This window comes from Chiloscyllium plagiosum, chromosome 4 (genome assembly GCF_004010195.1).
Source record: "Chiloscyllium plagiosum isolate BGI_BamShark_2017 chromosome 4, ASM401019v2, whole genome shotgun sequence".
NCBI classification, from domain to species: Eukaryota; Metazoa; Chordata; class Chondrichthyes; order Orectolobiformes; family Hemiscylliidae; genus Chiloscyllium; species Chiloscyllium plagiosum.
The window spans coordinates 14,609,355-14,622,838 of NC_057713.1; the positions used below are offsets into that span (position 1 = coordinate 14,609,355).

The window sequence follows — 13,484 nt, forward strand, 5'->3', positions numbered from 1 at the left end:
GAGGAAACCGGAGCACCCGGAGGAAACCCACGCAGACACGGGGAGAATGTGCAAACTCCACACAGACAGTTGCCTGAGGTGGGAATTGAACCTGGGTCTCTGGCGCTGTGAGGCAGCACTGCTAACCACTATGCCACTCTGGGTGCTCTGGTTTCCTCCCACAGGTTGTTTCTTGAACTGGAGGCCAGTGATGTTCCACCATGGGCGGCACGGTGGCACAGTGGTTAGCACTGCTGCCTCACAGCGCCAGAGACCCGGGTTCAATTCCCACCTCAGGCAACTGACTGTGTGGAGTTTGCACTTTCTCCCCGTGTCTGCGTGGGTTTCCTCCGGGTGCTCCGGGGTTTCCTCCCACAGTCCAAAGATGTGTAAGTCAGGTGAATTGGCCATGCTAAATTGCCCATAGTGTTAGGTAAGGGGTACATATAGGGGTATGGGTGGGTTGCGCTTCGGCGGGTCGGTGTGGACTTGTTGGGCCGAAGGGCCTGTTTCCACACTGTAAGTAATCTAATCTAGATCGGTGCGGAGTCCACTTTTGTTTGTTATTTATATAAATGATTTAGATTAGAATAAGAAAGCATGATTAATAAGTTTGCGGAAACCACCAGAATGGTATAGTGGACAGTAAAGAATATACCAAGGATTACAAAGAGATCTTGATCAACTGGATCAATGGGCGGGGAGTGGCTAATGGAGTTTGATTTGGATAAACGAGAGGTATTGCATTTTGGTAAAACAAACAAAGGCAGAACTTGTGCAATTAAAAGTATTGCCTTTGGTAGTATTGTAGAACAGAGAGATCAAGGGGTTCAGGTACATAATTCTTTCAAGTTTGCATCACATGTAGATAGGATTGTTAAGAAGATATTTAGCACAATTGCCTTCATTGCTCAGACCTTTGAGTGTAGGCGTTGGGACATTATGTTGAGTTTGTACAAGACATTGGTGAGGGCTGTTCTGGAGTACTGTGTCTACTTCTGGTCACCCTATTATAAGAAGGATATTATTAAGCTAGAGAGGGTTCAGAAGAGATTTGCCAGGATGTTGCCAAGAATGAAGGATTTATGTTATAAGGAGATGCGGGATAGGTTGGGACATTTTCACTTAACCTTAGGAGGTTGACGAGTGACCTTCTTAAGGTCTATAAAATCATGAGGGGTATAGATAAGGTGAATGGCTTGTGTTCTTTTCCCTAGTATGGGGATTTCAAGACTAGGGGTCATATTTTTAAGGTGAGAGGGGGAAAATTTAAAATAAAAATGAGGGGCAATGTTTTTTACAAAGAGAATGGTTCATTTGTGGAATGAACTTCTAGAGAAAGTGGTGGATGCGGGTACAATTACAATATTTAAAAGACATTTGGATGGGTTCATGAATAGAAAAAGTTTGAAGGGATATGGGCCAATGCAGGCAGGTGAGACTAAGTTAGTTTGGGATTATGGTCAGCATGGATTGGTTGGACCGAAAGGTCGGTTTCCGTGCTGTATGATTCTATGACTCTATCTCTGAGGTGAGGGGCACATTCAGAAGCCGCAGTATCGCAGCATGACAAGGTGATTAAGTAGACGCTGTAGATGGCCAATGTATGCTCCATACCTTCAGTCAGGATAATGCATGACATCCTCATGTTCTTTGATAGTGTTGGGAGGCTACCTGACAGCAGAACCAGTGTAGCCAGCATTCCCATCAATACTCTTCTATATGGCACCACATCAATGTCTTCGTCTGAATTCTCTGCAGTTCAACCCATCTGTAATCTGTCTCCTGATGAACTGATGAACCATCCTTTACCCCTAATTGAGCTGCAGTCCATTTGTGCCCATATGGCTCACCATATGAAAGGATCCCTACTGTATACTAGTTTCCGTGCTGATGACTGCAAATGTTAAATCAAGTGAGAGGGCCTCTTCAGCAGTTTGTTTATTCTTTGTCTCACTTCATTGTTGTCCTGCCTAGTTTGGGTTGGTAGCAGTTCTTGGGCTTGTGAAAGTAGGAACTCAGAGCTGATTGTTGAAAACAAAGATATTGTTAAGATGAAAAGTACAAGCTGCATGACTGTATCAACAGTGGCTTGCTCATCATGCCAGACAGCAGGATGAGGATGCGCTGAAAGTTGAGAAAGAGTATAAACTACATCCCATTATCCTCAAAATTTTCAGTGCTGTTGGATATTACATGTTCTGTTGTAGTCAGCCCATGTTGCAGACAACACTCTCCTCTAGAGAATTCAGGAGATGCAGGGGTAACTTTGTTTACCTTCGGTTCAGCAATAGAGCTACGGAATGTCAGTGGGTACACTGCACTATTAGGAGATGTGCCTTCTTTAACTATAGAGCTTGATAGAGAAAATTGAATAATCTGGAAAGCCAGTTAGTTAATGTGGCGTATGTCAGACAGTGAAGGACTGCTGGACACTGGAGTCAGAGAACACGTACTGAAATTAAACCAGTAGTATATTTTAGTTTGCAGCTTGTTTAGATGTCTCACGGAGAAATACTATACAAAGTTGCTAGTGACTGCACAGAAATTTGCTGACAGTTTGTTGATTTCTAACATAGAACCCTAACATAAAATTCCTATAGTGTGAAAACAGGCCATTCAGCCCAACATGTCCACACTGACCCTCCAAAGAATATCCCACCTAGACCCATTTCCCTACCCTATTATCCAATATTTAGCCCTGACTAATGCATGCAACCCACACAATCCCTGAACACTAATGGGCAACTTAGCATGGCCAATTCACCTAACCTGCACATCTTTGGATTTTGGAGGAGGCCGGAGCATCTGGAAGAAACCCATGCAGACACGGGGAGAATATGCAAACTCCACACAGGCAGTCGCCCGAGGTTGGAATCAAACCCGGGTCCCTGGTGCTGTGAGGCAGCAGTGCTAACCAGTGAGATTTCAACTCTATTAGCCTGTGTGGACATGGTGGAACTCTTTTCTGAGGTAGGATGATCCTAAGGATGCTGAAATAAAAGGAGCTGAGTGATTTTCTAATGTCTTTAATAAAATAGAGTCATAGAGCATGTACAGCACACAAATAGACACCGGTCCAACTCATCTATTCTGACCAGATCCCCTAAATTAATCTATTCCTATTTGCCTGCATTTGGCCAATATCTCTCTCAATCTTTCTTATTCATATACCCATCTAAATGCATTTTAGAAGCTGTAATTGTGCCAGCCTTCGCCATTTCCTCTGGCAGATCATTCCATACTTGCACCACCCTCTGCATGAAAAAGTTGCCCCTTCGGTCCCTTTTAAATCTTGCCCCTCTCACCTTCAACCTAAGCCCTCTAGTTTTGAACTCCCCCACCCCAAGGAAAAGACCTTGGCTATTCACCTTATCCATGCCCCTCTAAAAGGTCACCCCTCAGCCTCTGATACTCTAGGGAAATAGCCCCAGCTTATTCAGCCTCTCCCTATAGATCAAACCCTTCAACCCTGGCAATATTACTTGAAAATCTTTTCAGAACTCTTTCAAGTTTAACAACATCCTTCCTATAGCAGGGAGACCAGAACTACACACAGTATTTAAAAAGTGGTCTTACCAATGTCCAATACAGCCGCAACATGACCTTTCAACTCCTCTGCTCAATGCACTGACCGACAAGAGCAAGCATACCAAGCGCCTCCTTCACTATCCTGCCTACCTGGGACTCCACTTCCAAGGAACTATGAACCTCTACTCTAAATTCTCTTTGTTCAGCAATACTCCCCAGGACCTTACCATTAAATGTATAAGTCCTGCTCTGATTTGCCTTTCCAAAATGCAGCAACTCACACTTATCTAAATTAAACTCCATCTGCCACTCCTCGGCCCATTGGACCATCTGATCAAAGTCCTGTTGTATTCTGAGGTAAGTTTCTTTGCTGTCCACTACACCAACAATTTTGGTGTCATCTGCAAACTGACTAACCGTACTTCCTATATTCACATCTTCGAAATATTTTTGTCTCATTTAATATAGTTCAGATTTTGTTTAATTAATGTTTTAGTAAAGCAGTCTCACGTGAATGTGTTTAGAAATTGATCTCCACAGCTGAGAATCAAACTTTGGACCTAACATGATATGTTTCACTTTGGAATTTGATTTTTCTAGAATTAGTATCAGCTGGGATTAGAGCAGCAGTGTAAGACTTTAGTGATATATTGGGCATGGTATATCATGCAAAGATTGATTAATTTTGACCAGCCCATGATATATCATTAGATTTCTTGTCGCACTGCTGCAGAAACTCAAGTCCAGGTTCCAAGAGTTGACACTCCTGTTTACCTACTGCTACTCACTTTTGACTGTGGACCTTGAGGGTCTCTTAGTCCCCAAGGAACTGTAGCATCTCTCCGAACCTCAACATTAATGCCTCCAGTACAACCTCAGAAGAGATGTTGGATCAGTCAATACTATATTCACAGGATTTTAGAAAAATGAAGGGAGATCTATAGAAAGCAATTAAATTCTAACAGGACTGGACAGGTTAAATGCAGGAAGGATGTTTTCAGTGATCAGGAATCCATAACCATTTGCCACAGTTTAAGGAAACGAGCTAGGCCATTTAGGACGAAGATGAGAAGAAATGTATTCATCCAGAGAGTGGTGAGCCGATGGAATTCTTTGCCACAGAAAGCGGTTGAGGCCAAAACATTGTATTTTTCAAGAAGCAGTTACAAATGGTTCTCAGGGCTAAAGGAATCAAAGGATATGGGGAGAAAGAAGGAACAGGATACTGTGTTGAATGATCAGACGTGATCATATTGAATGCTGGAGCAGGCTTCAAGGGCTGAATGGCCTACTCTTGGTCCTATTTTCTATGTTGCCTGCAATCATCTCTGTGCTCCTGTTTTCAATTTGTCATTATTTAAGTTCCAGCAATGTTCTTCTGTGTAGGTTCCCATTAAGAGGGATGGGATTGGTCCTATTGTGTAGTTTGTGAACTGTGCTATTAGGGTGTCATGCTGCGCACAGAGACAATCAGCAATGTGGGACTTTTTTGTCCAAATGCTATAACCACTTACATGACATGGATGTACTAAATGTGATGTCTCCCAGCTCAGTTCATCCATGCATGTGAACATTAAAAACCACAAACCCATGCCTCAAAATTAGGGTAACCCAATATATAACTCTGTCTCTTTATTCAAATAAAATTGCCTCATATCTCATTTTGAGATTCAAAAAATGTAGTTCATAAAGATAATCCATTCCTAACCAAAATTTAATTTCTCCACACTTGTTCATTGCAAATTGATCCTGCATAGTTGATTGATTATCATCTTATGTGTTACTTGACTGTAGGGAAATGTTCCGTGTCGTGACAGTATCCATAATTATTACAAGCACCAGATGAAGATGCACAATTCACGTGAGTCAGGACTGGATAGAAATGATGATGGTGCCAGATGTGCTGCTTTAACTATCCGTGAAGGAAACCAGGAAGTCGGTGCTGAGAGAATGGACAGCACGGATTCTATAGTTTCTCGTGATAGTCTGTCCAGGTAGTTGCTTCAGAAATATCTGTTTCTATCATTTTACTTTTTTTGTCCTAACAAAAAAAATGTAAGTTGATTCAATTGACATGACCAGATTTTGAGGATGTTAAGTGACGCCAAAGTATACCTAGACCTGGCATGCAGTTACAAGATGCTTAAAATTCTATGATGTGTTTAAGCAATCATGCAGATCTTAAACTGGCCTGATTGTCCTTTAATAGAGTTTAAATGTTCAAATGTTGAACTATTTGGAACATTGGGCATGACCTTTTGGTCTCGTTGATGGTGAGCTGAGAGGTAGGAATTAGATGGGATGATGGCATACTTGAACCCCTCTGCCTTATCACCTAAACCAGAATTGAGTTGAAGGAGGAAGGCTATGTTCAAGCTTCTTCCAACTGAGGCCATTAATGGCCACTGAAGTGTTGCATCCTGCGGCTGCTGTTCTTTTCTCAGTTGCAGTCTATTGCCAATTAGCTTGTATGGCTCTGTGAAAGGTTTTCACCAGGGTCTGAGTAGGGGAGGGGGTTGGTGAGGCGTGAGAGGTGGGGGGGGGGGGGTGCCCTTGATCAGATCAATTGCCTTGTTAAGAGAGTCGAGATTAGGAAAGGGAGGGGGTGTCTGTGAGATCCTCACCAGTCCACACTGACTACGCCCTCACACCCTTCTCACACAAATGTTTATCATAAAAATATACCTCCCCATCTCCCTGTGGCTTGGTTTGATCCATGATCCTGAAACTTAGTGTTTTATCAGCAGCCGCTTATGCCTCCCTTTGGCGCTGCTAACACAAGAGTTGCAGGCCACTGCTGAGCATAAGAGCCCACTCAGGGGCCAGCAAGACTTCCACCTAGGGTCTTGATTCAAGGCCAAGGCCAATCAATGGCCACGTCGATGCCTGATTGACTTGTGGCTCAGCAGTCCTTGCCCAAAAAAGGCAGTATAGATCTCTCTTTACCTGGTAAGTGAGACCCTCAATATCTTAATAAGATTCCACCCACTTTAAATATTGCATTTTAATCAGATGGTGTGTAATTGTTTCACGAGCTTGTGTAAAAGCTTTCAACTCTGTACAACAGTAGCAGAAGGCTGTCACAATAGTGCAGTATATCTCAAAAGTTAACTGAGCTCAGATACATAACATGCATTTTTAGTTCCAAAAAATCTTTATTCGTTTTATAGTTTCTCAATGGTCTTCAGACTACTTTTTTTGCTAACAACATATGTTCGGTGCATGGTTTGTAGGAGTTCATATTTCAGGGTTTAAAGCCTCAAGCCTTGTTATCAGCCAACCAGTAAGTCATGGACAATAGCAGGTAGTTTACCAGTGCTGAGACCCTTTTGGAGTACCGTGTTCAATTCTGGTCTACCTAATATACATCTTCTTAAACATGGAAGGGTTCACAAAAGGTGTTGCCGGGATTGGAGGGTTTAAGCTATAGGGTGAAGCTGAATAGGCTAGAGCTTTTCTCCATGGAGCATTTGAGGATGACTGGTGGCCTTATAGTGTTTTATAAAATCTAGAAGAGCATGGCTAGAGTGAATAGCCAAGGTCTTTTTCCCAGGAAAGATTTAAAAAGGACCTGCACAGCAACTTCACACCGAAGTGGTGTATATATGGAATGAACTACCAGAGGAAGTGGTAGAGGTGGGTACAATTACAACATTTAAAAGGCATCTGGATGGTACATGGATAGGAAGAGTTTAGAGGGGTATTGGCCGAATGCTGGCAAATGGGACTAAATCAGTTTAGGGTAGCTTGTTGGCGGGAACAAGTTGGACCAAAAGTCCTGTTTCTGTCCTGTATGACTCTATGACTGGAAGATCAATTGCAGCTTTTTCAGCAGCTGTCCTCGGTTAACTGAGAAAAAGGGATTGGGAAATGGAAATGCTTGAGTTGGTCAGGGATTAACAGGGATGTAGAAGTGGCTTGGTATTCCTGAGTGCTACCAATTCAGGCATGTTTGCCTCAGAACAAACAAGTGTTGTAATGGGGGCTGCTAATGCAAAAAACCCTGAAACCTATTTTGGATATGTGCATAACATGTACACATACAAAACCATAAGTGGTATTGCATAATTAAGTATATGGACTGTTGCTAATTCTGAGCCAAAAAGCTGTGACCCAGTATGGGGTCTTTTTCCATGAACAGCAACAGATCATTAGAATTTGACTAATAAAATTAAAGAAAGATCTGTGGATGCTGGAAAACTGACACAAAGACAGAAACTGTTGGAGAAACTCAGCAGGTCTGGCAGCATCTGTGGAGAGAAAATCAATGATAAGTATTTTGAGTCTAGTGGCCCTTCATCAGAATTAGAATTTGAAGTTATGTTTAGTCATTTAGACTAACTAGTAATTCTAATTTACAATAACAATGACCATTTCAGAAGTTCGTTAAGAGTCAACTACATTGCTGTGGGTCTAGGCTTGCAGGTAATTGAGATATGGCAAACTTCCTTCCCTAAAGGACATTAGTGAACCCATTAAGTTCTGACAACAATTGTTGCAGGTTTCATGGTCATCATGAAGTAAGATGAGCTATTTAATTCCAAGATGCCATGGTGGGATTTTATCTTATGTTCCAAGATCATTAGTTTGGGGACTCTGACTAACTACTCGTGACTAGGTCACTGCCTCCTGATTGAGGGCATAAAAAACTATAAAATGCCCAAAAAAAAAGTTGCAATTGCTCTGAATGTCTCAGCCTATAGATGTGGGCAATTCACATTCTTGAAACTTCTTCGGTGTGGCTTAAGCCATAACTTTAAGGAGAGAGTTCTAGGATTTTGATCCAACAAGATTAAGGGAACACAACGTATTTTCAAGTCAGAACAGTATTGACTTGGAGATGGATGCAATTGATACTGTTCCCATGCATCTGCTGCCTTTGTCCTTCTAAATGTTACAAATAGTTGTAACATTTGCTAACTTGTCAAATAAGGATGTTGTGTCAAGGAAATTCATGTCAGTGAAAATCTAATGTGACAATGGAAGCAAAAGAAATCCACAGTGAAGACCAAATCCCCCAAGACCAAATGAGTCAAGGAAACACTGCTTATACATTTGCCTTATTCTGAGAGGCATGTATCAAAATGAGATCTTGAAAAGTTTCAGAATAATTACATTGTTACCAAAAATAAAATGTGTGTGGCACAGTGACTCAATGGTTAGCCCTGCTGCCTCACAGTGCCAAGGGTTAGTCTGCACATTCTCCCCATGGCTGCATGGGTTTCCTTTGAGTGCTCCAGTTTTCTCTCACAGTTGAAAAATGTACAGGTTAGGTGGATTGGCCATGCTAAATTGCCCATCGTGTCCAGGGATGTGTAGGTTAGGTGGATTAGCCATGGGAAATGCAGTGTTACAAGGATAGGATACTATTATGACACAGAAACACAAATCCACATCAAATCATACAGTCATAGAGATCTAAAGCAGAGAAACATGTCTTTTGGTCTATTACATCCCTACCAGTCAAAAACAACTACCTAACTATTCTAATCCCATTTTCCAGCACTTGGCCCAAAGCTTTTATGCCTTGACATCACAAGTACCCATCCAAATACTTCTTAAATGTTATGAAGGTTTCTGCCTTACCACCTTTACAGGTAATGAGTTCCAGATTCCCATCACCTCCTAGTGAAAAAGATTTTCCTCATGTTATTTCTAAACCTTCTTCCCTTACCTTAAACCGATGCCCCCTGATTAGTGACGCCTCCATCAAGGGGAAAGGCTTTTTTACTGTCTATCTTATATATGACCCTTGTAATTTTATACATCTCAATCATGTCCCCTCTCAATCTCCTCTCGTCTAAGGAAAAGGATCCCAGTCTGTCCAATCTCTCTTCATAACTGAAACTCTCCAGCACAGACAGCCTCTTGGTAAATCTCCTCTGCTCCCTTTCCAGGCGCATCCCTCCTATAATGTTGTTTCCACAATGGCACACAAAACACTAGATGTGGCCTAACCAGCATTTTATACAGTTCCAGCATAAGCTACCTGCTCTTAAACTCTAGGCCTCAGCTAATAAAGGCAAACATACTACATACCTTCTTAACCACTTTATTCTGCTAACCCACTACCTCAGTGGAGCACTGTACATGTGGTCCCTCTGATCCTCAGTACTTCCCAGGTTCTACCATTCATCATGTGTACCCTTGCTTTGTCTGTACTACCAAGCGCATCACTTCACATTTATCTGGGTTTAATTCACTTTAGATCCTCAGACAACACCTTCCAAACTCACAACTACTTCCATCTTGAAGGACAAGAGCAGCAGATTATGGGAACACCACCATCTTCAGGTTTACCTCCAAGCCACTCACCATTCTGACTTGGAAATACATTGCTGTTCCTCCTCATTTGCTGGGTCAAAATCCCAGAATTCCCTCCCTAGTGGTATTGTAAGTAAATCCACAGCAGGTAAACTGGAGCAGTTCACCACCATTTTCTCAAGGGCAACTAGGAGTGGGCAATAAATGCTGGCCAGTCTGTGATGCCCACATTCCACAAAACGAATAAATTTTAAAAATTCATTTGCCATTGATCAGTCCATCTGACGAGCTCTGTATATCCTTCTGTAATCTCAGGCTATCCTCCTCACTATTTACCATTCCACCATTTTTGGATCATCTGAAAACTTACTGATTAACACTCTTATATTCAAGCCTAAATCATTTATATAAACCACAAACAGCAAGATTCCCACCATGGATCCCTGTGGAACCTCACCGGACAGGCATCCAGTTAGAAAAACACCCCTTGACCATTACCCTCTGCTTCCCACCACTTGGTCAATTGTGGATCTAGTTTTCCAAATTTCCTTGGATACCATGGGCTCTTGTCTTTGCGATCAGTTTCCTATATAAGACATATCCAAAGCCTTGCCAAAGTCCAAGTAGACCACCTCAAAAGCATTGCCCTCATCTACACACCTATTCACCTCTTCCAAAAATTCAAGCAAGTTTGTCAGGCATGATCTACCCTTAACAAAACTATGCTGACTGTTCTTGATTAATCCCAGCCTTTCCAATTGCAGATTATGTTCTGTCCCTCAGAATTGCTTCCAATAGTTTCCCCATAAATGAGGTGGCTGATTGTGCCACCCTGTGACATTATCGTTCATTTCCCTATGTTCACAACATAGTAAAATTGAAATATTCAATAACCCTCACAATTGACCCCAATGGTTCCTAACCAGACGTTTTGAAAAACCTGAACAGATTTTGTGAATAACTGATACCAAGCCCCGGGTTTATAGGCCAAACAAAAGTATTAAGAATTTCTTAACAACACAATAACTTTAACAGGGCAAAGTTAAACAATGAGGTAATCTAATTAATTTTTAAGATTTAAACTCAAACCTTTTTAATTCTAGCCCCCACTCTCACACAAAGACAGACAGACAAACAGGTATAGTTAAGGGATAAATCAAAAGAGAAAAATAGAGGTGATGTAACTAACCGACTTGAGCAATCCTCACGATTCAGCATATGGAATTATATACTGCCTGTTTTCTGAAAACACTGATGCATGGATAATTTCCAGTAGGTTCTGAGGAATAATAATTTAATTCTTATAACTGAGATTCTTCGAAGTGAATTTTCAATAGTTTGATAATGAGAGGACAACCAGTAGCAACCAAACTCCTATCTTGTAGCTGACCTAAACCATCTGACCTAAACAGAGTTCAAAACCCTAGTTCAAACTTTGATCTGTCTCTGCCAGACTAACTGCCTCTCCATGAGATATCAGTTAACATTCAGCATCTGACATCTGTTTAGGTCTCTTTGGAGTCAAAGCATCTATAGAACACTTTTTAGCAAGAAACAAGTTGTAATAAACTTTCAAACCTGGCCTCAAAAATACAAATAACAGCTTGTTTGTTCTTTTTTATAAACACAAGCTGTTGTACGCAGTCCAAAAGTTACCTTTCAAAAGTTTGCAGATGATACAAAAAATGGTGGAATGGTAAATAGTGAGGATGATAGCCTTAAATTACAAGAAGACTATACAGACTTCTTAGCTGAAAGTTCACAACTCCAAACCAAAACTTGATTTGAAAAGAAATGAAAACTCAATGACGGTTCTCGCACTACAACAAGGAAACTATCACAAGTCAGTTAATTGGAAATGTAAGAGTTGAACTATAAAATGTAACTTTTCAGGACTTGAGACTCCATAATGGATAGTGATGGGAAGCAGGTTGAAACTTTGTTTTAATGGGAATTGGGAGCATCATTCTTAATACTGAATATATTTAGGTAGCTTAGTTTGTTAACTATCAATTATCAAGTCTGCACAGTTCCTACAGTGAAAATAAGTATTTCCTATGCATGTTATATTGATGAGGATAGAAAACTAATTTGTTTCCAAGCATGGATTTGCTGTTTGCTTACATAATCAAAGCTGAAATGATTTACAAACAACCATCAGGTTTGCTATTGTTGCTAAATTCATATGCCATTCTGTGACACATGATTTTCTGTCTCTGAGAAGACAGTAATAGTGCTGAGCTAATTGTGCAAAAGTCCAAAAATTAATTTTTTTATTGTTCATTTATGGAATGAGAAGCATTAAATATCCATCCTTTGATGCCCCCCAAGAAGGCAGTGGGGAGTGGAACAGCTTCAGTTTGTTCAAAAGTGGCATCCAGGATCAATAATACTAAAAGAACAGTAATATATTTTAAAGTCAGGATGGTGAGTGGCTTGGAGAAGAACTTGCAGGTGATATTGTTCCCCTACGTCTGTCACCATTGTCTTTCTAGTTATGAAGTTTTACATTGCAGAAATAGGTGCTTATCTGCTATGATCTAATTTTCTATCAGTTGGCCTGTATGCTGAGGCATTTTAAATACTTCTTAAATAGTTTTGAGTGTTCCTGACTCTACCACCCTTTCAGGTAGTGAGTTTCAAACACCATAAATCTATGCCCCTGATTATTCACACCTCTACTAAGGGAAAATGTTTCTTCCTCATTTTAAATACTTCTTAAATAGTTTTGAGTGTTCCTGACTCTACCACCCTTTCAGGTAGTGAGTTTCAAACACCATAAATCTATGCCCCTGATTATTCACACCTCTACTAAGGGAAAATGTTTCTTCCTACTTACCATATCTATGTCCCTCACAATACACTCAATGACATCATCTCTCAGACTCCTCTTCATGAAGGAAAACAACCCCAACCTTCTCTTGACTGAAACGTTCTAGCCAAGGCAACTTCCTGGTGAAGTTCCTCTGCACCTTCTCTGCTGCAATCACAGCCTCCCTATAATGCACAATCAAAACTGTAAGCGTACTCTAGCTGTGGCCTAACTAACATTTTATACAACTTAACCTCTCTGCTGTTCTATTCAATGCTTTGAGTAATAAAGACAAGTATCCCTAATGTCATCTTAACCATCGTATCTACCTTTCCTAATGCCTTCAACATTCATAGAGTCTTGGATATGTACAGCATGAAAACAGACCCTTCAGTCCAACCCGTCCATGCTGACCAGATATCCCAACCCAATCTAGTCCCACCTGTCAGCAACCGGCCCATAATCCTCCAAACCCTTCCTACACATATACCCATCTAAATGTCTTTTAAATGTTGCAATTGTACCAGCCTCCACCACTTCCTCTGGCAGCTCATTCCATACACATACCACTCTCTGTGTGAAAAGGTTGCCCCTTAGGTCTCTTTTCTTTCTTTCCCCTCTCACCCTAAACCTATGCCCTCTAGTTCTGGACTCCCTGACCCAAGGGAAAAGACTTTGTCTATTTATCCTATACATGCCCCTCAATTTTGTAAACCTCTATAAGATCACCCCTCAACCTCCGATGCTCCAGAGAAAACAACCCCAGCCTGTGCAGCGTCTCCCTATGGCTCACATCCTCCAACCCTGGCAACATCCTTGTAAATCTTTTCTGAACCTTTTCAAGTTTCACAACATCTTTCCGATAGGAAGGAAACCAGAATTGCACGCAATATTCCAA

At 41.2% G+C, this 13,484-nt stretch overlaps 1 protein-coding gene across 1 annotated transcript in view; it reads left to right on the plus strand.

Annotated features, from left to right (window-relative positions):
* LOC122548766 (piezo-type mechanosensitive ion channel component 2) overlaps positions 1-13,484 on the plus strand; it is a 746,345-nt gene that overhangs the window by 650,206 nt on the left and 82,655 nt on the right. Inside the window, exon 39 of the mRNA XM_043687533.1 lies at positions 5,305-5,504. Within this exon, the coding sequence (XP_043543468.1) occupies positions 5,305-5,504 (200 nt within the window). The remainder of the gene's footprint in view (positions 1-5,304; positions 5,505-13,484) is intronic.